Raw genomic sequence first — 20,639 nt, forward strand, 5'->3', positions numbered from 1 at the left:
ATGCCGAGCAAATATCATTTCCCACTCACTCCACTCATTTTCTTGTGCCTGGTCATTTCTAATTCATGGTGTTGAGGGCCTTGCGGGCCAGTTTCACAAGGTGACTAAGGGACACTGGGCCATATGAAACAGTGCATATCACTAGGAAATTTGAATAATGCAGGTCGACGCGTAACATTGGGTGGTGATAGTGCTTTACACTGGCAGCTACATGACCCTAAATACTAGAATGGCCAATAGTTTCACTTTTTAAAAAATATTGGGCAAGATGTGATGAACTTTCAACAAAAATGCTTCCAAAGAGTCAACTTTACTCAAATCATTTTAAATTTTATATATTCATTGGCTATAATTTGTATTTTGCCTATTAATTGTTCTAGAGAGTTTAGAGTATTTTTTTAAGATTTATTTATTTATTTATTTATTTATTTATTTATGATAGATACAGACAGAGAGAGAGAGGCAGAGACGCAGGCAGAGGGAGAAGCAGGCTCCATGCCAGGAGCCCGATGGGGGACTTGATCCCGGGACTCCAGGATCGCGCCCTGAACCAAAGGCAGGCGCTAAACTGTTGAGCCACCCAGGGATCCCCAAGAGTTTAGAGTATTTTAGAAGAAAAATCTTTTTGAAAAGCATATCAAAATAATTTTTTCTCTTTAGCTTTGCTTATTTTTTGCGAAACATAGATTTTACAGACTTTGAATACAATTACACTTTAAGAATCGTGTAGATCATTACGATCATTACGGTCAGAGGAGCAGAAATCATGTAAAACTGTGATTAAAATGTAATTGGAGATTTTGCTGAAATGAAAGGAAAAGTACGGGACAAAGGTACAATCACTTACGAAAGTACATATGTCTATACTCCATAATACGTCATTCAAACATGGCCAGCCTCATCAACAGAACACCCAGACACGCACAATAATAATTAAACTCGAGCAATTTGGACATAACTTCTGACTTTCAGCCATATATGAGCTGTGGCTTTCCATACATCTTTAACCTGTTGTTAGGAAAGCATATTTAGATGGGAGGATAGAACATACTTTACTTCTCACCTTGGCATCTGGATTGATAATTTTGTAAAAAACATTTCACTTATTTATTCACGAGAGACCCAGAGAAAGAGGCAGAGACACAGGCAGAGGGAGAAGCGGGCTCCCTACAGGGGGCCAGACTCGGGACTCCATCCCAGGACCCCAGGATTACTCCCTGAGCCGGATGCAGATGCTCAACCACTGAGCCACCCAGGCGTCCCTTGATTGACAACTTTTAAATATTTAGACACACGGCATGGGGGTCCCCACGTGTACTCTTGACCCAGACCCTACAAACGTTAAAGTGTTGGGGGCGAGCCTGACCACCACCACCCAGAACAGGTTCTGGAGGCTTCCAGGAAGGAAGGGATGGGGAGGGGGGGCTCCAAGCAGGAAAGGGCTTTGCAGGGGAGGCCCGCCAGTGCTAACTGGCGCTAACTGGCGCTAACTGGTACAGCTGCTCCTAGCAGCAACAACAGGCATAACCGCTGTGCTTTGCAGGTTCCTGGTGTAAGCACTTCGCAGGCACCGTTGGGTTAACTCCCAACCATATCACTGACGGTGCCATTAACATCCCCATCATACGGGTGGGGAAACTGAGACCACGGGAAGTGAAGTCGTTTGCCCAAGAGTATCCCGTTAGCCAAGGGTAAAGGCGGGCAGTCTGACTGCAGAGCCCAGAGTGTCCTCTCAACTGGGACACTCCGCACCTGGGAGTAAGGGGGGGGGGGTGTCCCTCATAGTGGGGCGTGTGCCCCCGCCCCCCCAGGCTCTCAGAGACACAGGCATGGGTGCTTGTTTCCCACCAGGCACCTGCCTGCCCCTGTGAAAGCGGCCCTACTGCCCGGAGTCCCCCCTCTGCTCCCCCTCCCCTGACCTCCCGGGGTCAGCCTGGGGCAGTGGAACTCTGATGGGACGAGCGTCCACGGCACAGCCCCTCCTGTCCCCATGCGTGTGGCCCGAGCTGTCCCGGAGCCTGCGGCACCTGCTAACTGGAGCTGCTCCTCCTGCTGGGAACCCTCCTGCGGGGCCCTCGGCAGCCAGCACCGTCCTGTCCAAACACAGGTAGGAGCAGGACACCTCCTGGCGTAAAACCCTCACCGTCGTTCCCCTGGCCCCTGAACAAAGAGCAACAAGGCGCAGCTATGCCATTTTACAAGGACGTCAGCACCTCATAAAAGATGACAGCAGCCCACACCGGGGACCCTTGTCCAGCACAAATGGGAGAACCCAGCTCTGTGATGACAGCTGCGCAAAGCCTGCTCCCAGTGGAGGGACGGGTCTCTCCCTGGCTTCCGGGTGCTCACAGCTTCTCCCCCTTGGGATGAAAATACCACAGATCTCTCTCAGAGAGGGGCCTCATTCTCACGGGGGGGCTCCGGGGCCCTCTCCAGCATTCTGCAAGCTCTAGACCACCTGCCCACCAAGGTTCAGGGAAAAGGCTCACCGTGGGGTGAGTGGGAGGTCAAGTTCCCAGGGTCAGCTTCCCAGTGAATCATGCCCTTTGGGCCCCGCCCACCAGTAGTACAGCGACCTCACCCCCTCTCAGCCCTTCCCGGATGGATGCATGTCCCTCTGACCACAGGGCCTTTGCACAGGCGCTCTCTCTATGTAAACTCTCTCTGCTTCTCTCTTCACCCCGATTAACTTGTTGAGATCCCCGCTAAACCACTTCTTCCACAGATGAGCCCTCGCTGGCCCCCTGCCCGGATCAGACACCCCCATAAATGCTCCCCTAGGCCTGTGGAACAGCCTGTCAAACCACTTAGGCCTATTCGGTGTATAATTACTAAGGTCTGTCTCCCTGCTGGACTGTGGGCCCCATGCGGGCCGGGATCACAGCGTATGGCTCTTCCATCTATGCCGCAGAGGACACGAGATCAGGCCATGAAGGGCTGTCAGCCCGGTGCCTGCAGCACGTGTGGAGCTCGGGAAATGGTAAGATGATGATGGTGATGATGATGATGACGACGACCGCTTCTCTGCTACAAGGAACAAGTCGACACCAGGAGAGAGAAGACGTTGCTTCGACATTGGGCTCTGTTCCTTCTGCTCGCCTCCCCCCGGCCACCCTCCACCAGGGAAGTTAAAATCTGCCACACGGGGGTCCTGGCCTGGCTCAAGCGCTGGGGTCCTGGCCTGCCCGCGTGCTCCACCCCCACGAGGGGAAGTGCAGGGAGCTCCTGAGACACCAGCTGCCTCCCCAGTGACCAGGTAAGGAGCAAGGGAAGGAGGGGCTGGCATTTGTGGGAGCCTCCCGTGGGCACGGCATCCTGCAGAGAACTCTCCACCCTTCACTTCCTTTCTGTCTGGTCCCAAACTCTGAGAGGTAGTTCCAATCATGCCCCTATTATGGATGACAAAGCCCAGCCCAGAGAGGTGACAGGACTGGCCAAGGTCACACAGCCCCTAAGTGGCAGAGCAAACACTCAAGTCAGAGACCCTGGCACTGTCAAGCACATGTGTCACTGTGTGAAAACTCTAAAGCCAACCACATTTCCCGAAGGCCTGAAACTCTCCTCCAGGTCCGAGACCTCCCCAAACCCCCGCCCTCCCCGGAGCCTCAGCTGGGGACACCGCTGCCAGCCGGCCTGGCTGGATCTCCCTGCCTGGCTCTGTTCCCCCCGCCGCCCCAGTCCTCGGTTTCCTGCCCCAGGTACACATAGGCAGGACCCGCCAGGGGCCCCATCCTGGGATGGAGATGGCTCACCAAAGAAATTATCTCCGAAACCCGGCCCTTCCCGGGAAACACCCTTCTGCTGCTGCGGGAAGAGCTGGGGAATCAAAGCTCATTTCCAGTTGTTTAGACTTAGCTCCTCAGTGACTCACCGTTTGGGCTCCCATGACCCAGGCCGGGAGCCAGGGGCTGTCAGGAGGTGCCCTCGTTAAAATCAAAAGGTAGTGGTGAGCAAAGGGGAGCCCCCTCTCTGGAGACCATGACTCATGGCTGCTGGGTGATCCCAGCCAGGTGCACTCGCCGCCCCCCCAAGTCTCGTCTAGGGGGGTGAGTTCCAGGAGGAGTCAGGAGCAGGAAATGGGAGAGGCGCGAGGCAGGGCTGCAGGCGGGCTAGGTCAGTGTTCACCCGGCTTCACACTTGGGTTAAAAACCTTTCATCCCAAATCACTGGCGGTCGTCCTGCCACCCAGCATCTCTTCCCTTCCGTGGGTGGCACCTGTCCAGGGCCTGTATCCCAATCCCGATCACTGTGTCACGGAACCTGCGTGGGGTGTGCGGTGTGAGACCCAGCCTCCGCACCACGTCAGCTCCCAAGGGCCAGCTCCCAGGGTCAGTCTCGGGTGGTGACATGACTTTTGCTTTCACGAGCGCTTTCCTCCATTAAAATAGAAAAAAAAATAAATAAAAAGTGAAAAGCAGATGCTAGGACCACACTGGTAGGAAAACAAATATAATCCGGGTTGGATGATAGTCATCCTGATTTTAAAGAAATGAAAACATCTTGGGAGCCCCTAAAAATAACACGCATGCTAAGCACCAGCCCTCCCGGAGGCACGAGGTGGGCCCTTTGAACTGCCTGCGCCCAAATCCTGGCTCTCCGTGGACTTAGGCGTGTGCCTCAGTTTGCCTCTCTGCAAAATGGGGATGATCAGAGCTGTGGTGTCGTGGGGCTGTTTGAAGGCTCCTTGAGATCTTGCCTGAGGAGGGCTTTCGGCACCATCCTGGGGCATAGTGAACACCCCAAGGGGGACAGCCGCCAGCTGCATTTAAGCTTCCCATCCTGCCAGGAAGGAGGCAAGGTGGGATGCCTTCCAGCCTCATAATGCAGACAGGAAAACCGAGGAGACGAGCAAGGCAAAGGACCTGCCCACAGCCATGGAATAAGTGGTGGAAGCAGGATCACAAGGCTGCTGCAGGTCGCGCAGCTCCCAGGTCCCCTGCGGGTGGAAGTGGCTGGTCCAGTTATCCCAGCTGCAGACCAGGAACAAGCAGGTGGCAGGAAGCCGCAGGCCAGGACGGGGGCATCCTCTTGCTTCCACTGCTGCCTGCTTGGACCCAGGGGTGTGGGCAGCAGCCAGCAAACAAGCCACTGTGAGCCCATGACTGGTGGGACTTTGAAATTTCTGACCACGACAGAGCTGGGGCCTCTCCTGGGCAACCCCCCGCCCCGACCTGTGGCCGAGCTCTGAAGTCGGGCCTCCGTGTTCTGACCCGACCTGGGCCAGGGGCTACTGTCTCCCCACCACATCCCCTAAGAGAACATCAAAAGGATGGAAGTTTCCAGTCCATGCTGGAATGTGGGTTTTCCAGCTGACTCAGAGCCTATTTCTACGGCAGCCACACACTGCACCAGGGGATCCAGGGAGACAGTCACATCTGGGAGCATTTTCACTGCTTGTCAACAAGCAGGAACCTGCCCAGAAAAGAACAATGAAGAAAAATCCCGAAACTCAGCTGGCTGAGCTCCCAGCCTCCGACCTACTGGATCTTGGACAAATGGCCCTCCTGGATCTTGGACAAATGGCCCTCTGGGTCCCCAGGGTCCTGCCCCGCAGTCAGGCTGCTCCCCACACGCTCCCTCTGGGCAACACCGAGGCAGGGGTGGGAGACGGGGAGCAGGGCGCCGTGCTGCAGTAGCTGGCCGCATGAAAACCGACACACCTGGCCACGCGCACTTAAGTTTCTCAGCTTCTCTGGGCCTCAGTTGCTGCATCAGTAAAATGGGAATGAGGAAAAGAGGCCAAGAATGAAGAGCCCTTGGCACAGCCTCTCGCTCACAGCCCAGCCGGTGGTTTTTGGAAAGGGAGCGGGTGAAGGGAGAGGCCAGGAAAAGAGAGAGCCACACACTGGATCCTGCAAACCACCTGGAAACTAAGTCCACGGGGCCCCAGGCTGGCCCCTCCCCTGGCGACTTGACCAAAGGCCGGGAAGTGTAGTTGCATCACTGGGCTTTCAGGGGTTAATGATGGGGAGTGGACAGGGCCCAGTATTTAACTAACTGGGGAGGTGCCCTGAGATCAGAGCACCCCACTCACTTCCTTCTCCTGCAGCCCAGCTCCTCTGCCCCCTGCTCACCTCCCCCTCCCCCAGGATGAAGCCTCCCCCTCTCCTGACCTTCCTTTGCCTCCTGGGTAAGTGACCTATGTGACCTTCCCTCTTCCTCCTCCCCAGCTGGAAACCCAGAGCTCCCTGGAGGCCCCAGAGGGCCTGGACCCAGGTTCTAGGGAAGGTGTGGTGGGTCATGGCGAGGTCATGCCCGAGCCAGCACTGATGGGGGTTCGGGAGGCGGGGATGCAGGCTGGGTGGCCTGGGAGGGCACGGGAAAGGGGTCAGTGGGGACCCCAGATAGCACCCACGAGGCTCCTGCCACCTGTGCTCCACCCGCTGCTCCCCATTAGCATCCATTTTTGGTCCTTACCTGCCCGGGGTGGGCAGCCCCCCCCCATTGCTGTAGCAGCAGGGTCTGGGGGCATCCGGGGAGCCCCAGGTGGTCATGAAGCCCACCCCCTGGCTTCTGGTGGGATCGGTGGGGACAGAGTGCTCTGGGGGCACCGAGCTGACGTCTGGGTTCTGAGGAGCAGTGGGGAGCAAGCGGGAGGGAGGGGAGCCGGGGGGAGGGCACTGCGTGCGTCGTCACGATGGGGTGAGCACTGAGGATCAGGGTGGGTGGACGTCGTGGGAATATTATTACTGCTTAGCATCACTGTTATTGGGGGCCAGGTGCTTGGTGAGGTGGGGTTAACTGCACGGTCCAGGAGGGGAGGCGTCTGGCTCAGGTGTGAGGGGACCTGAGGGTGGGGCCCTGACGTCGCTGCCGGCCCTGCCCCCCCCACCCCGCAGTGGCCCCGGCTGGCGGGAACCTGGTGCAGTTTGGGGTGATGATCGAGCGGATGACGGGGAAGCCGGCGCTGCAGTACAACGACTACGGCTGCTACTGTGGCGTCGGGGGCTCCCACTGGCCCGTGGACCCCACCGACTGGTGAGCGGCCGGCCCAGCAGGGGGGCCCGGGGGCGGGGAGGGGCTGGGCCCCCGGCAGCCCCTGGCCCGGCGCAGCCGCTCACAGGCCCCTCCAGGTCGCCCATGACCCTTCCAGGTGTTGCCATGCCCACGACTGCTGCTACGGGCGTCTGGAGAAGCTGGGCTGCGAACCCAAGCTGGAAAGGTATCTCTTCTCCGCCAGCAGGCACAGCATCTTCTGCGGTACGTGAACGGCCCTGGGGTGCCCCAGACCCGGGGGCGGAGGGGGGGGTCCAGGCAGGAAGCCCTCCTGATGGTGGCCCCTGGTTCGTCATCAGGCCCGGCCCTGGGCTAGAGAGACGGGAAGGTGGGTCTTCCTCCGTCACCGAACCGTAGAGAGGACTGTCCATCCACCCAGACGCTCACGGGCACCCAAGGGCTCCTGCCCCAGCCCCGGGTGCTTCTCTCCACCAGGGGGGCCTCCCAGCTCCAGCCTCAGGGCAGAAGAGCCAAGGGGCAGAGCTGGAGCAGGCCCAGAGGAGCTGGACTCACGCGTCCTCTCCAGGGCGAGGTCCCCGAGCTGGAGCTGCCACTTGGGACAGCAGACCCTGTTCCCAAAGGCTGACTCCGCCCAGTGGGGCTGTCAGGCTGGACCTGTTTGCTCAGCTTTGCCAGATCCAAGGCCCCCTCGGACCCATCAGGTGTCCCCTGGTCCCTGGACCACGTGACAGTGTGGAGGCCTCCGCGCTGCCGGGCCCAGTGGAGAGAGCACCGAGCTTCTGCGCTGCAAAGGCAGGAGCAGCCTGGAGGGAGGGCAGGGCCGAGTGAGGCAGAAGGACCCAGGAGGGTCAGACAGCTCAGGTCTCTAAGGTCTGACCTGGGGGCGGGGCCGGGCCAGGACCAGAACCGCTAAAGGCAGACTGGACTCAGTCTCCAGCTCCTGCAGCCTCTATGGACTCAGCAAGGCGGCTTTGACAGGTAGTGAGCTCCCCGGCACTGGAGGTTTATACGTAGGAACAGGTCACCTGTCAGGGATGGCCGTGAGGGGATGACTGAGGACAGGTGTCCAGAGAATAGGGTCAGAGGCTCAGGGCTTCACCTTCTACCCACTGTGTGACCTTGGGCAAGAGAGGTAACCTCCCGAAAGCCTCTGTTTCTTCATCTCCCTCCCCCAGCTTAATCCAGGCGCTCTGCTGGCAGAGCAGATGGGAGCAGAACCCTGGTGGCAAGTGGAGGCTGACCTTTGAGGGGGAGCCCTGGGCATTTCCGTGACATGTATTCTTGGGAACAAGGAGGAGCCACCAGAGCCACTGAGGGCAGACAGAGGCCGTGGAGGGTTGGGGAGGCTCTGGGGCCCCGGCGCCCACAGAGCGGTGCCCGGCCGGGTGTGAGCCCACAAGCCAAGAGGGGGCCCTAAGATAAAGGCCAGAGAAATGGGCTCTGCCCCCCCGGGTGGAGGCAGGCCCAAGGCCCAAGCAGGCCCCAAGCTTCCTTCCCAACGGGCTCCGGCCGGGGTGCACGGGCCACCTGGGACTGAGCCGCCGTCATTTCCTAGTTGCCCTGTCACCTTGGTGGCTGCGCTCTACCCCCAGCCACGTGTCACACAGGGAAGGGGCTGCCTGGAGGTGCCCCCGGCGCTGGAGCAGATGCCCTAGAGAACCAGCCGGTCTCGGGGCCGGCCAGAGGGCCGAGGGGCGTGCGTGGGCTCGGGAGACGAAGGGCCAACGGCTCCAGGCTTCCCAGCGCCCTGCCCCGGCTCCCACCCACACCCCAACGTCCCCCGTGGCACTGGGCTTCCAGCAGAATAGGACAGAGGCCCCCGAGGGCGGGAGGCCCGAGCCATAAGGTCCCTGACTCACCTTGTCCCCATCAGCCGGGAAAACCGCCTGCCAGCGTCAGACCTGCGAGTGTGACCGGAAGGCCGCCCTCTGCTTCCGCCACCACCTGGGCACCTACAACCGCAACTTCGTCCGTTACCCCAACAAGCTGTGCAGCGGCCCCACACCGCCCTGCTAGGGCCGGGCCCACCCGCCCCACACCCCGCCCCCAGGGGCCCGGGGCAACGCAGACACCAAAGGCCCTCCCTCCAGAAGGTTCCTTTCCCGCAAACCCATCCTTCCCCGAGAGCTCTCGGACTGCGGCCTGGACCATCGCTGGCCTCCCAGGCCGCACGCTGCCCCGAGGAAGAGCCAAGGGACCCTTCAGCACCCAGAAGATTCTATCACCTGGCCCTGAGATCTCAGCTCCCTCTTCTGAATAAGTGAATAAGGTTGTCCCATAATTCTAATATTCTCTGATTCTCAAACTCTACTATTATAGGATTTCATTAGTTTATGGTTTCATACACTCAGTTTTGTTTTTTTGTTTTTTTTTTTTTTTTGAGCCTCTACCATGTGCCAGCCACGTGCTGAGCACTGGGAATACAGCAGGAACCCGTCTGACACGGTGGCCCCCGCCCTGTGTGTGATCCTAATATCCTCTCCTTTTCATTTCCCCTTATAGTAAGTTTCTGTGACTCTTTTTTTCTAACATTCTACAATCTTATGCAAGACAATAATGGCAATCTCCAGAAGGAATGTATCTGCCCATATGGTGGAATCTGAGAAGCATGAAAAATACCAACCTAAAAATATTGTCCCCACCATGTCATCGGGCCCCAAATCCCTCCCATTAGCAGCCTGGCTGAGTATGAAAAGAAGCTCTAGAATCATTTTATCCAAACCCCTCCTTTGATGGACAGGCGACGGCCAGGGGTCCGAGGGGGGAAGTTCTCCCCGAGGGGGATGTCCTCACTCCCAGCCCGTGTGCCTCTGTTTCTCCACGAGCTGGTATCAGCCAGTGATGCTCTGGTACGGCCAGGTGGACCCGACCCTCTGGCTCTCACCTTGGACAGCCTAGCGCTCTGAGAAGGTCCCCTGCGAGGGCGCCCAGGCTGGATCGGGCTCCTGACACAGGGAGGGGAAGAGAAACGATTTCAGCCTCCCAACGTTTGCCTCTGGGGACATGAAGAATTTGATGCACCAGAGGATTCCCTCCCCCCTCCAGCGCCCCACCGAGTGGGATGCAGCCTATCCTGGAAGCTGTGTACTTCCAGCAGATTCTACTAACCATGGACGTGGTATCTCCACCGTCTACAATAAGCTGGTAAAACGGGAAAAGGTGCTACGCGGGGAGGGGACAAAGCTCCCAGCAGACACGCAATAAACATTCACTCTCTTTGTCCTTTTCACGACTTGTGTGCAACTTTCAGGACTTTGAGGGCAGGAAAGAGTGGGAAGAAATCAAAGGGACGATCATCATAAACTTTGAAAGGTGAAGAGGTTCTGTGTTAGCATAAACCAAGGGGTGGGGGTGCGGGGGTCAGGTGTGCGCGCTCTGCCGCTGTGACTGATGCCAATCCTTGGGAAAGAGTCACCCACCGAAGACCAGGTCTTAAAGCACCTTAAAGCACGAGTGGGGCTGGGGAAGAGAGGGGGTGCGTTTGTGGGAACCGCGGTCCTGAGGCGCCCTCTGGTGTCTGTTTAGCTCAGGCTACGGGGGGGGAAGCCAAAATTCTGCTGAAACCTGGATTGGCCTTCATGGGGTGGGGGAAAGCAGCTTCTGGGCTAGTGAACTGGGTCCTTTGGCATTGTCGATAATAAATACGCGGAGAGGGGCCCCTGGGTGACGCAGTCGGTTAAGCGTCTGCCTTCAGCTGGAATCGTGAGCCCAGGGTCCTGGGATTGAGCCCCACGTCAGGCTCCTGGCTCAGCAGGGAGCCTGCTTCTCCCTCTCCCTCTGCCGCTCTCCCCACCCCTCCTGCATTCTCTCTCACTTACTTTCTCTCTGTGTCAAATAAATAAATGAAGTCTTTAAAAAACATATGCTGAGAAATAATCACGAAGCCCTTACGAACATCTTAGAGTGACAGGTGCCCCTGCATCAGTGAGCAGCACAGGAAAGGGGAAGGGACTTGGAGAGGGGTCCTGCGGTGGGCGTGATGGGTGTAAGGCAGCAAGGGCACCGGCACCTGCTCACCTGGCAGGTGCGCGGCCATCGGGCACTTAGGAACTAGACCTGGCCTGCAGCCTGTTCTCCCAGTGATCAATAAACGTTCGGTGAATGAATCAGTGGGTCTAAATTCCACAGATGTGTCTGTGGTTGCACACGCGTCATCGCCAGCTGCAGCACCAGACTTGTAGAAAGGACTAAAACATCCCCGAACCTGAGGTCACAGCTTCCAGGCCGAGACCCCTCCGCTCAGCCAGTCAGCAACAGTGCATCCGTCCCGGGCCTGCGGGTCCGTGTAGCCCGGGGTCACCGGGAGCATCATCTGGGAGCTTGTCAGAAATGCAGAGTCTCGGACCTGACCCCAGGCCCCCTGAGGCTGAGCCTGTGGGTGAATGAGACCCCCCCCCCACATTAAAATCCAAAAAGCGCTGACAAGTGGCCCGAATTGGAACAATGACGCTTCCCTGGGAACCGTACCCACCTGCGCCTCATTAGGCCTTGGCTTTCACCAGGCACCGTTCTAAGTACTGTCGGCTTATTACTTCCCTGAGTGAACCCTGAAATGAATGAGGCCTGGGGCCCCAGCAGGGCTTACCTGAGCGGTCATGGGCTGCCTCTTCCCAACGTGGACCACGCGACTCGGATTGATTTGCTTTGTTCCCACCACCCCCTAACAAGCCACTAACGAAATGTTTGATTAAATACCTCGCTGAGTGATCAGAAATCAAATCACGTTGGAATTTCCAATTATGATTTCTTCGCGGACATCCGTCGGCTTCTTTGGGGTGCTTGGCAGCCTCACTGCTGGAGAACTGAACCCTGCATTCGTGTTCATTCTTTCCTGCAGTGAACTCGTATGCAGACTCCGCGGCCGGTCCTTGCTGAACGCTGCAGGTGGAGACACATCAGATGCGGCCAACCGGCCAACAGGCGCTACTTACTCTACACTAGTCAGTGCGTCCACAGAGCAAGACTAGACTATCAGGACCTCCATCCTGCAGCCTGTCCCCGTCCTGTCCACCGAGGCCAGCTTTATCTTCGCCCAGTTGGACTGTCGCTCCCTCCTCTGTTCCCGAACCGTCAGTAGCTCCCATTGTCCACTAACCCCTGGCGTTCAAGCATGGTGCCATCTGCTTTTCCGGCCTCCTTGAGCCACCCATATATATTTCTTTATATGGTCCACACACACACACTGACCCTATCCCCCTGCCTTCCAGCCTTCACAGCTCTGTACGAAGCTGCCTTCGGCCTGGAAGCTTCCCTGTCCACATGTGAAAATCCACACACATTAAGTACATCTCAAATGCCCCCTTTTCCATACTTTGCCCGCTAAAGATTTCGCCCTCCTCTGAACTCTCAGGCAACGTGTTTATACCTTTCCTGGTCCACTTACCCCCATCACTGGGGTCCTTGTTGAGGGTTCTCATGTGTTAGAGGCAGATTGCTGTAGATTCCAAGCCTGCTACCAATCTGTGATCTTGGGCCAGTTATCTATTCCCTTGGGTGTAAAATGGGGCTAGAACCACCAGCCTCACGAGATGTTTGAATGGTTTAAGTGAGACAACACGTTCAGAGTGCCTGGAGCATTATGGAAGCTCTCTCTCTGCCAGGTCACTGGGTATTTTTGCTTCCCCTACTTCATCCATCACAGTACATGCAAGATAAGTAGCTGTTCAGTTGAATCCATGGACACATGATAATCGGAATTATTTTAGGGAAGTGGCATCATGCATATGATAAAGACTATGCTCATTTATTCAAGTAGCCCCTGGGCTCGCTACTCTGAGTGTTCATTTGTCTTAAGCAGACACACATTTGAAAATCATTGACCTTCAGTGCCCCGGGCTGATGTCCTGTGAAGGAAATGGGACAAAGCTGGCTGGAGAGAGCGTGCGCAGCACTGTTCCTGGAGGGCCGCTACCTGTGCTGAGTTCCAAAGTCAGGGCACATCCAGGGGTCAACTCCTGACACCGTGAAGCAGTCAGGAGGGGCGAAGTCTGCCTCGGCTCAGGGATTCGCTCAGCAGGCATTGGCCTTCTGGGAACAAAAGCCGCAGGACACGTTTGAAGAAGTTCCCGGTCTTTCCCCAAACTAATGGTATATCCCTAATAAACCTTGTCTTTAGCACATGGGACACCCCACTCTAGGGTTTCCTCCCTATGCCCGTCCAAATGTTGCTTCCTCCACCAAACTTTCCATGATTTCCCTCTGACTTTACAGCCCTCCTAGCAGTACTCCTACATGGTGTGTGTGTGTGTGTGTGTGTGTGTGTCCTCCTTCACTCCTGGAAACTTGGAGGATACCTCTATGCCCAGAAATAAGAACCCCTGGACCATGCAGGTTCAGTAAATGTTGGAAACAGAGTACCTTGGGGGACTACTAAGTCCCTCTGACACAGGCAGGTTCAGACAAGTTTCTCCAAGCCAGGAACGTGTTCCTTCTGCCAAGCCAGAACCTATGAAGTGGCAGGACTGGTCTCGGCCCCTTACAAACAAACAAGTTCTAAATCTTGATCCTTTACAACCAGACAGGTCCTCAGTCACTGAGTCACCACGATCTGAGCGCCCACTTTGTCCAGCGACCCGGCCGGAACGCACACTGGTGCAGAGCATCTATGACAAATTTTTATCATTATCTCAGGGCACACATACTTTCCGCGCATTGGAGGTAATGGCTTGTGGGGTGTCTAGTAAATGGGAGACTGTAAACCTAGGCTTCCAACCCAACTTTCTCCTAGGCCACCATGAAGTTACCAAAAAGGGACACAACAGCCACTTTCCCCTTATGTTATCTCGATCTTTGGCATCATATTGTCATTCACCCCAAGTAAGCACTGCTGGAGCCTGAAGGAAAATGTAGTCGTACTCTGTTCATCCCCTGCTTGGTCTGAGAATGCTTCTCGGCCCTCGCAGCCTCATCCTGTCTCACAGACAGGACCGTACAGGTCACCTGGGCCCCGGCAGGAAGCCCCCTGACCACTGCCCAACCTAGCAGGGTGCCCTGGCCCCCAGGGAATCGCTGCAGGGATGGAACTGAGGCCATGGGAGGTTTCCAGCTGAGGGAGCTCTGAAACTGGGACATCACTTTGGTTCCAGTAGGATCTTACAGGAAGATCACCCATTGGGTTATCAGGGTCCAAAACCCAGGCCTTGTGGGCTCAGGAATTGGACAGGATTCACACATCCAGGGATCCTTCAGTTGTGGACAGAGGTGAAAATCACACAAGGACACTGACCGAGGAGAAACGTCCTCACCAATAGCCACATCTTTCATCCAGGAGGTACTGGATACCTTCTGGTACTGTGGAGCCAATTCAAAGGCTGCTTGGGGACTATAAAATTAGAACAAGAGAGAGTGGGAGTCCCAAGGCCAAAATCCCAAGCACCCCACAAGCCGCAGTGAGACCGCACACCGGCCTGGACCTTGTGACCGGCCAGAGCCCTTGTGTGGGCTGGGCCCTGGGAGCACAAAGAACCCCCCACTGGCTGGTTTTCTGCGGCTGCCCTTCTCGCTGCCCTGTCCCCTTCTGAGGACCTCTCCCAGGTGTCTGCACTCTGCTCACAGCTGTCCATGTGTGGCTGGAGGGCTGTGCCTCCTCCTAGAATGGGGTCAAACCAACCCTGAGTTCTAGGAAAACTTCCAGGCGGCAACTGACAGACAGCTGCTCCACATCTAGACAACTCCAAATTCTCAGAGATGTTCCTAGTATCAGCAGAAATCTTTGGTGTTCTGTCTCGAGGGCACCTCTACCAGCGAGCCTGGTGGCAGCGCTCAGCTGTACCAAAGCTCCTCGGCTCCTCCACGCCCGGTGAGACCCCTCATGGCCACACCCTCCCGTCTCCCACACAAGGCCTCTAAAAAGACCACTTCCTGACATGCTCTCTCAGGCTCATGCACTCGAATGGCAGTCACACTGGCAAAAACAATGTGAAGCTTTGTCTTTAAACTAGAATTTATTGGTATACAAAACTCCATTTCATAGATAAAGTGGCACATCTTTGCAGCTTCTATTGCACCAAGTATGGAAGATTAAAAACACAAAAAAAAGAAACATTTGGTTTTGAAAACACTGCAAATAGCCAAGTACAGTACTTTGGTAAATAAAAAATAAAATGGTTCAGATGAACACAATCTGTGAAAGAAACAACTGAGAGGAAACGAACTATGGACGTCAGACAATGGTCACATTTCTCCCCGTCGAGCTCCAGCAATAAGGCAAGACTTGCTAAGTCTATGGATCGTGACCCCACGGAGGTCTTAAATATCTCCAGACTGAAGCTAGAACAAGCATAGTGCAATTAGAAAAAAGAGAAGGTTCCTGAGCCTGCAAAGGCCCGTGCTCTCCACAGACACACCTGCCCTCCTGCACAAGGGGTTCACGCCCATCTGTACTCCTATGTCCACAAGAGGAACACGCGGGGCTCAAGTCTAACTCCCGGCTCCTCCCTTCCTTCTCACTGAGCTCAGTGCTCCTGGAGGTTGCTGGAAGGGTGGCAGGGGAGGCCAAGGGCCCTTCCCGCCATGGAAAATGAACAAGGAGAGTGAGAAGATGTGGGCAGCCCACCAACCTTCTTCAGGTTTTGGTCAAGGGACCTGCCAGGGGATCAAACTGCAGGCTGAGGCTTCTGGCTGAGTTCTAATGACGGTCCCAGACGGCTGGTCACGGTGACCTGGGAGCTGCTGACATGCACAGGGGCGGAGGCGGACCTCAGATGTTTCGTCCAGGGGTCATCGCCCTCCCTGACGACCAGCACAGTGAGTGGCAGCAGTTCTGTGGCACGGGCCTGCCTTGCTGAAAATAAAGCCACTGTACAGAAGTTCATGCTTTTACCGAAACATTCTTTGTGATGGCAGCCCCTTCTCCAGCAGCTTTGCAAGGATGCTAACCATTTTAACCAAGCCAGAAAGTACTCCTAACCAGGAGAGAGAGACTAGGAAGCTTAGAAGATGTGTCTAAGGGCCTGAGGTCACCGGGAGTGAAACCCGGGGCCGGGGCAGGGCAGGGCAGCCCACAGGCCCAGCTCCTCACCGTGGGCTGGTCCCTGGGGTGCAGGCGGAGTGCCCCATGCTGTGCAAGCACTTTGTGACTGGGGTCACCACCTCCACTTCACACCAGTCACTCATGCCCCCTCTAATAGGGGACAGCGGGAGATGTCCCTCAACACGCCACCTAGAAGATCTTTGCTTCAACATCAGCGGAAAAATACAATTTGCTTTAGAGTCAGGAAAACACACCTTGTAAAAAAAAGTGCCATTGTTAAATCACCTCAGAACAACAGCCAGAAGGCCCCAGAGATTTAGCAGTGCCTGTTCTGAAAGCAGAGGTGAACGAACAGTGACTAGTGAAGACGACCCAACAGGAAAACAGCAGCAGACTCTGAATCTAGGCATTTGCTACAGACATACAGAGCCTTGAGGTAAAAAGGTAAAAAGGTGAAGAGCCACGTGTCTGCCCAAAATGGGGGTCAGAGAGGGTCCCAGAGGTGACCCATGGAGAGCAAGAGCTCCATTTTCATCCCTTCACTCAGGGTGACCGGTCGTCAGCATGGACTAGAAATGCCAGTTTCCAGTGACCGACCGCACGCTCGAGCTGACCACTTCAGAGGTAAACTGACAGCATTCTGTGTTGACCTGGTAAAACCCAGGCAGAGTCTAGAGTTTCTCAGAATGAGAGAAATTGCACACTGACAACAGGGCCTCACCAGCAGGACGGTGCAGTGCCCAAGTCCATCAGATGCCCACCTACTCAACATGCAAGCGGCCCTCCCCCACGTCGCACACCCCTGCCCCCAGGACCGCATCACTTCACTCTGTACACCCCCGGGAGCCAGGGCAGCACGCTACCCATGACTTGTTCGAAGGTTCCCGGGATGCCCACTCGAGCCGCCCCTCAGGGGAGACCCCAATTCACCAGCCCTCGGGATCAAAATAGATTTGCAAGTGTTTGCAGAGGTTATAAAAGAAACTACAGACAACAACCTCAGCCGATGTTCAAGATCCTTCTCTCTGCCACAATCCCTCCACTGGGCTCTGCTCCTAAAAAATGTGTGCACACTACTAAAAAACTAAATATATATATGTGTTCTCTCTCTCTACTATCTCCCGATGGCAACTGTGTTATTTAGAAGGTTCTACGTTGTTTTACTACATCTACCTCTCTAATACAAAGCTGTTGCCACTAAAATTTTATTTATTTTGACCTTTAAAAAATCTTGTTTTAAAATCCATAAAACCTTTATATACAGTTTATAAGACTACTAAGCAGCTACAGACCACAGCCCCATCCCCTTTCTCCTGACCTCACAAAAAGCTACCGAGACAATTCCATGTAACATAAACCTCTAATGGTCATGACACAGCACAGAAGCACCTCCTAACAGGGAGTGCACGTAAGACTATGGTACGGACACTAGTCACTGACAGTAGTCATCCCAGAACCACACACACGGGACCTCCGTGCTAGCTGCCAATAAAGTAATTTCCAAGTGTCTACAAGGCAACTAAGTATATGTCTCCCATCTAACTCATACTTCAGTGAGACAGAGGCAGTGAAATCTAAATTCACACCCTTAAGCAGAAGAGATCATGAAGTTGGGTACACGTATCCCATTCCTAATATTTATCATATTAAATGCAGACCAATTTTAACTGGAAAACTATGAAATGATAATAAGAGAAAATTACCGAAGCCATATGATTAGTTTTTAAAACCACTATTATTTTACCTCAGAAATGTTGAACTCTATTATCAGAATTTGCTCATTTGTTAATAAATGTGCCCAATATTCTTTAATAACTTTTTAGCAGCTTCTAGTTAAACCTTTAAATCCCAACAGGCCCAAGACCACCTTAATCAACCACTTAAATAAAGCAAGTCTACTGCTCCTGACAAGGGGTACCCCTATGCTATTTTGGACTCCAAATTCTGCTGAGTTTCTGGCACACAATCCTGACCTACCCAAGAGGATCTGGTCACCTGCACTCTCACGCTACCAGACAGACAAGAAAGAGTATCTGCTCAGGAAAGATCGGCCACAGTCAGGAAAGTGTCCAGAGGAGAAAGCCAAGAGAACGATCAACCTCGAGCCCTAGATCTCACTCCCTTAGACACAATAAGGCAATGGAGATTCTGCCCCTGCAGGGACTGATTCCTACAGCCTCAGACTCAGGACTCCACAACGTGCAAAGGAAACATACTCCGCACTTTCCAAATCTGCTAACATTACAAAGCACTATACCAGGAAGAAGCCCAAACTGCAATGGCCTGAGAGCAGCTTCAAGAAACCAGAAAAAAGTCACTGAAGTCAACGAACAAAAAATTAAAACACGTCATTAAAACTAAAGAAAGCAAATCATCTGCTGATAAGAGCAATTCAATGAATCCAGGGCCAGCCCAGATAATGATTCACCCATTCTCTCAACACTTCTTTATGCTTCTTCCTTCCCCTTAGAACTGTTATAATTCTGAAATCTGAGATGGAGAACTAACTAATTTACCTTTTGATTCAGCAGATTTTATTTGTCCAAGTACTGGATCCCCAAAAGGCCAAGACTGTCCATGACTGTCCACTTCATACATTCCAGGTTCAAAGTCCACACCCACTGATCAGTCTTAGGACTGACTTCTCTCCAACTCCCAAATCCGTGTTAGAATTGTGGAGTCACACAGCCTCTGCCCTGGTGGTCTAACCTAAGTCGCTGACAACTGCTAGAGTGCACAAGACTTTTTCCAACATCAAAATCCCAGATAGGGCTGGAACAGAAAGAAAGAAATGCAGCATTTTATGGGATTCCATTTTCACAACAGTAAGAAAACTGAGCAACAGGTCAAACTACTTCTCTGAAGGCATCTAAGTCTCGAACAGCAAGGAAGAAAACACAATTACTTAAAACATGAACCTGAAAAGCCTTAGATATTCCTCTGCCCCTACAGCATCAAGTAACTCTTTAGACACTCCCTGTACAAAGACTCAGGAATCTCTTCATTTCTCCCTTTACAACTAGAGGTTCTGCTCTCACACGATCAGAATTACATCATAAGCAGTAACATACTACCTTCTCTGTGTCAAGAAACCAGTACCAAAATCTCAACAACACTACCGATTTTCCAGCAAAGTCCAGGCCTAATTAACAGTCGTCAGGCATATTTATCATATGGCTTGAGCACAGGCAAACCTCACAGCACCTGCATCCCATCTGAAATAGCATCAGAATCAGGAAGGAGAAAAACGTAGGTGTTGAATTTCCACTCTGACTACAGGCCACAACCCCCATATCCTATTATTTTGGGAAAAATACTTCCTGAATTAATTTCTGATTAACTTGAATTCGTAGAAAATTAAATCTAAACATGTTCCTGAGTTGGAGACCGTTTATAAACTATCCTGTATGTGAATATCTGCTTGAAAGTCAAAGAGAAACAAAGGAAACTTGACATTCTGAATTTCTAGCAATTAATCTAAACTACTTCGTGAACAATTACAGCAAAACTCACCCCAAGTGTTACAGAAAAATCCAAGGGTCACTGAACTGATTTTCAGGACAAATAAAACCACACTTAAAAGGTTTTGCCTGAACTATCCAACCCTAGAACTCAATATTTTAATTACAGAACATGAATGGCTTCAGTGAACTTTCATAAAATAAAACACATCACTAACAAAAGTCTGAGCAAAACAGAGGCAGCTTGAAGTAGACTAACTCAGTGTGTGAGCTTGAGTGTGAGTTTTGTGGGTTGTGTGTCTTTGGGGAGAGGACGGCCTCACTGGAGAGCCTAGTACACAGCGCTCCATTTTCCACTGGCTTCGTGCAGCTCCCAAAAGGCCAGAGAGTCAGATGTTGAGAGCAGCAAAGGTCTTCACCAAGGTGACCTGCGTGTTGGCCTCCGCTTCACTGCGGCTGCTGTCCCTATGGCCACTCCGGCTCTCCAGGGCTTTGTGGCGGTGCCTCTCCTCCTGTCGCTTCTTTTTCTCCAGGCGCTGCTGCTCCCGCCTCTGTTTGTTGGTGACCTGGAAAAGAAGGCTGCGGGGTGAGCTGTTGGCACAGGGGACTCAGATGCTGCCTGCTGAAGGGAGCTGCAGGGCTAATGGTTACCAGGGGCACAGACTGCCTCTCAGCAAGAACAGAGAAAAGCCACCTAACAGACCAGAAGTGGTGATTTCCCACCATGGCTCAAATTTACACTTACGTTTCTATCCCCTTGCTGAGCTAGTAAATGAAATCAATTCATTCTCCTCATAATCCAATACACAATGACCTGAGAAACATTAACCCTGGTTCTGCAAGAGATAATGCTCCAACATGCCACAGGACACCTTTCTCTACATAATTTAATGCCCCAGGTAATCCTAACAAAATCCTCAGAAGCTTATTGCATCTTTACCTCTGCCTGTGGCTTTTTACATTATGCTGCATGTTGGGCTTAGAACTGCTTGGTGAAAGTCTTTAAAATGAATTCCAAAGTCAGTAAAAAGAATGGTGTCATATACCTACTTGCAGGAGTCAGGGGCAGGGAGGGAGACAGATAACCCTTCTGGGAACCATCTGACAATTTACCAAAAAGCCTTAAAAAGATTCAAATATCCATACCCTTTAATTTGTCCATTCCTCTTCTGGGACTCTAGCCACAAAAAAAAAAATAGTAACAACAATGCAAAATACAAAGATTCATACACAAAGTTTCTCAATGGAGA

At 53.5% G+C, this 20,639-nt stretch overlaps 2 protein-coding genes across 5 annotated transcripts in view; one reads left to right on the plus strand and one right to left on the minus strand.

The window, feature by feature from the left end:
- The first annotated feature begins 6,090 nt into the window (after window positions 1-6,090).
- PLA2G2E (phospholipase A2 group IIE) lies at window positions 6,091-8,973 on the plus strand. The gene is made up of 4 exons (XM_038529649.1): window positions 6,091-6,130; window positions 6,840-6,978; window positions 7,094-7,200; window positions 8,831-8,973. Exons 1-4 carry the CDS (start codon window positions 6,091-6,093, stop codon window positions 8,971-8,973), a joined length of 429 nt encoding a protein of 142 aa, XP_038385577.1.
- A 5,908-nt stretch (window positions 8,974-14,881) lies between these two features.
- The window catches only part of OTUD3 (OTU deubiquitinase 3), a 31,472-nt gene continuing 25,714 nt past the window's right edge, over window positions 14,882-20,639 (minus strand). For all 4 annotated transcript variants that reach the window (XM_038531770.1, XM_038531773.1, XM_038531772.1 and 1 more), the window contains one exon: window positions 14,882-19,955. In XM_038531770.1, the coding sequence (XP_038387698.1) occupies window positions 19,779-19,955 (177 nt within the window). In that variant the 3' untranslated portion in view covers window positions 14,882-19,778. The remainder of the gene's footprint in view (window positions 19,956-20,639) is intronic.

This window comes from Canis lupus, chromosome 2 (assembly GCF_011100685.1).
Source record: "Canis lupus familiaris isolate Mischka breed German Shepherd chromosome 2, alternate assembly UU_Cfam_GSD_1.0, whole genome shotgun sequence".
Lineage (NCBI taxonomy): Eukaryota > Metazoa > Chordata > Mammalia > Carnivora > Canidae > Canis > Canis lupus.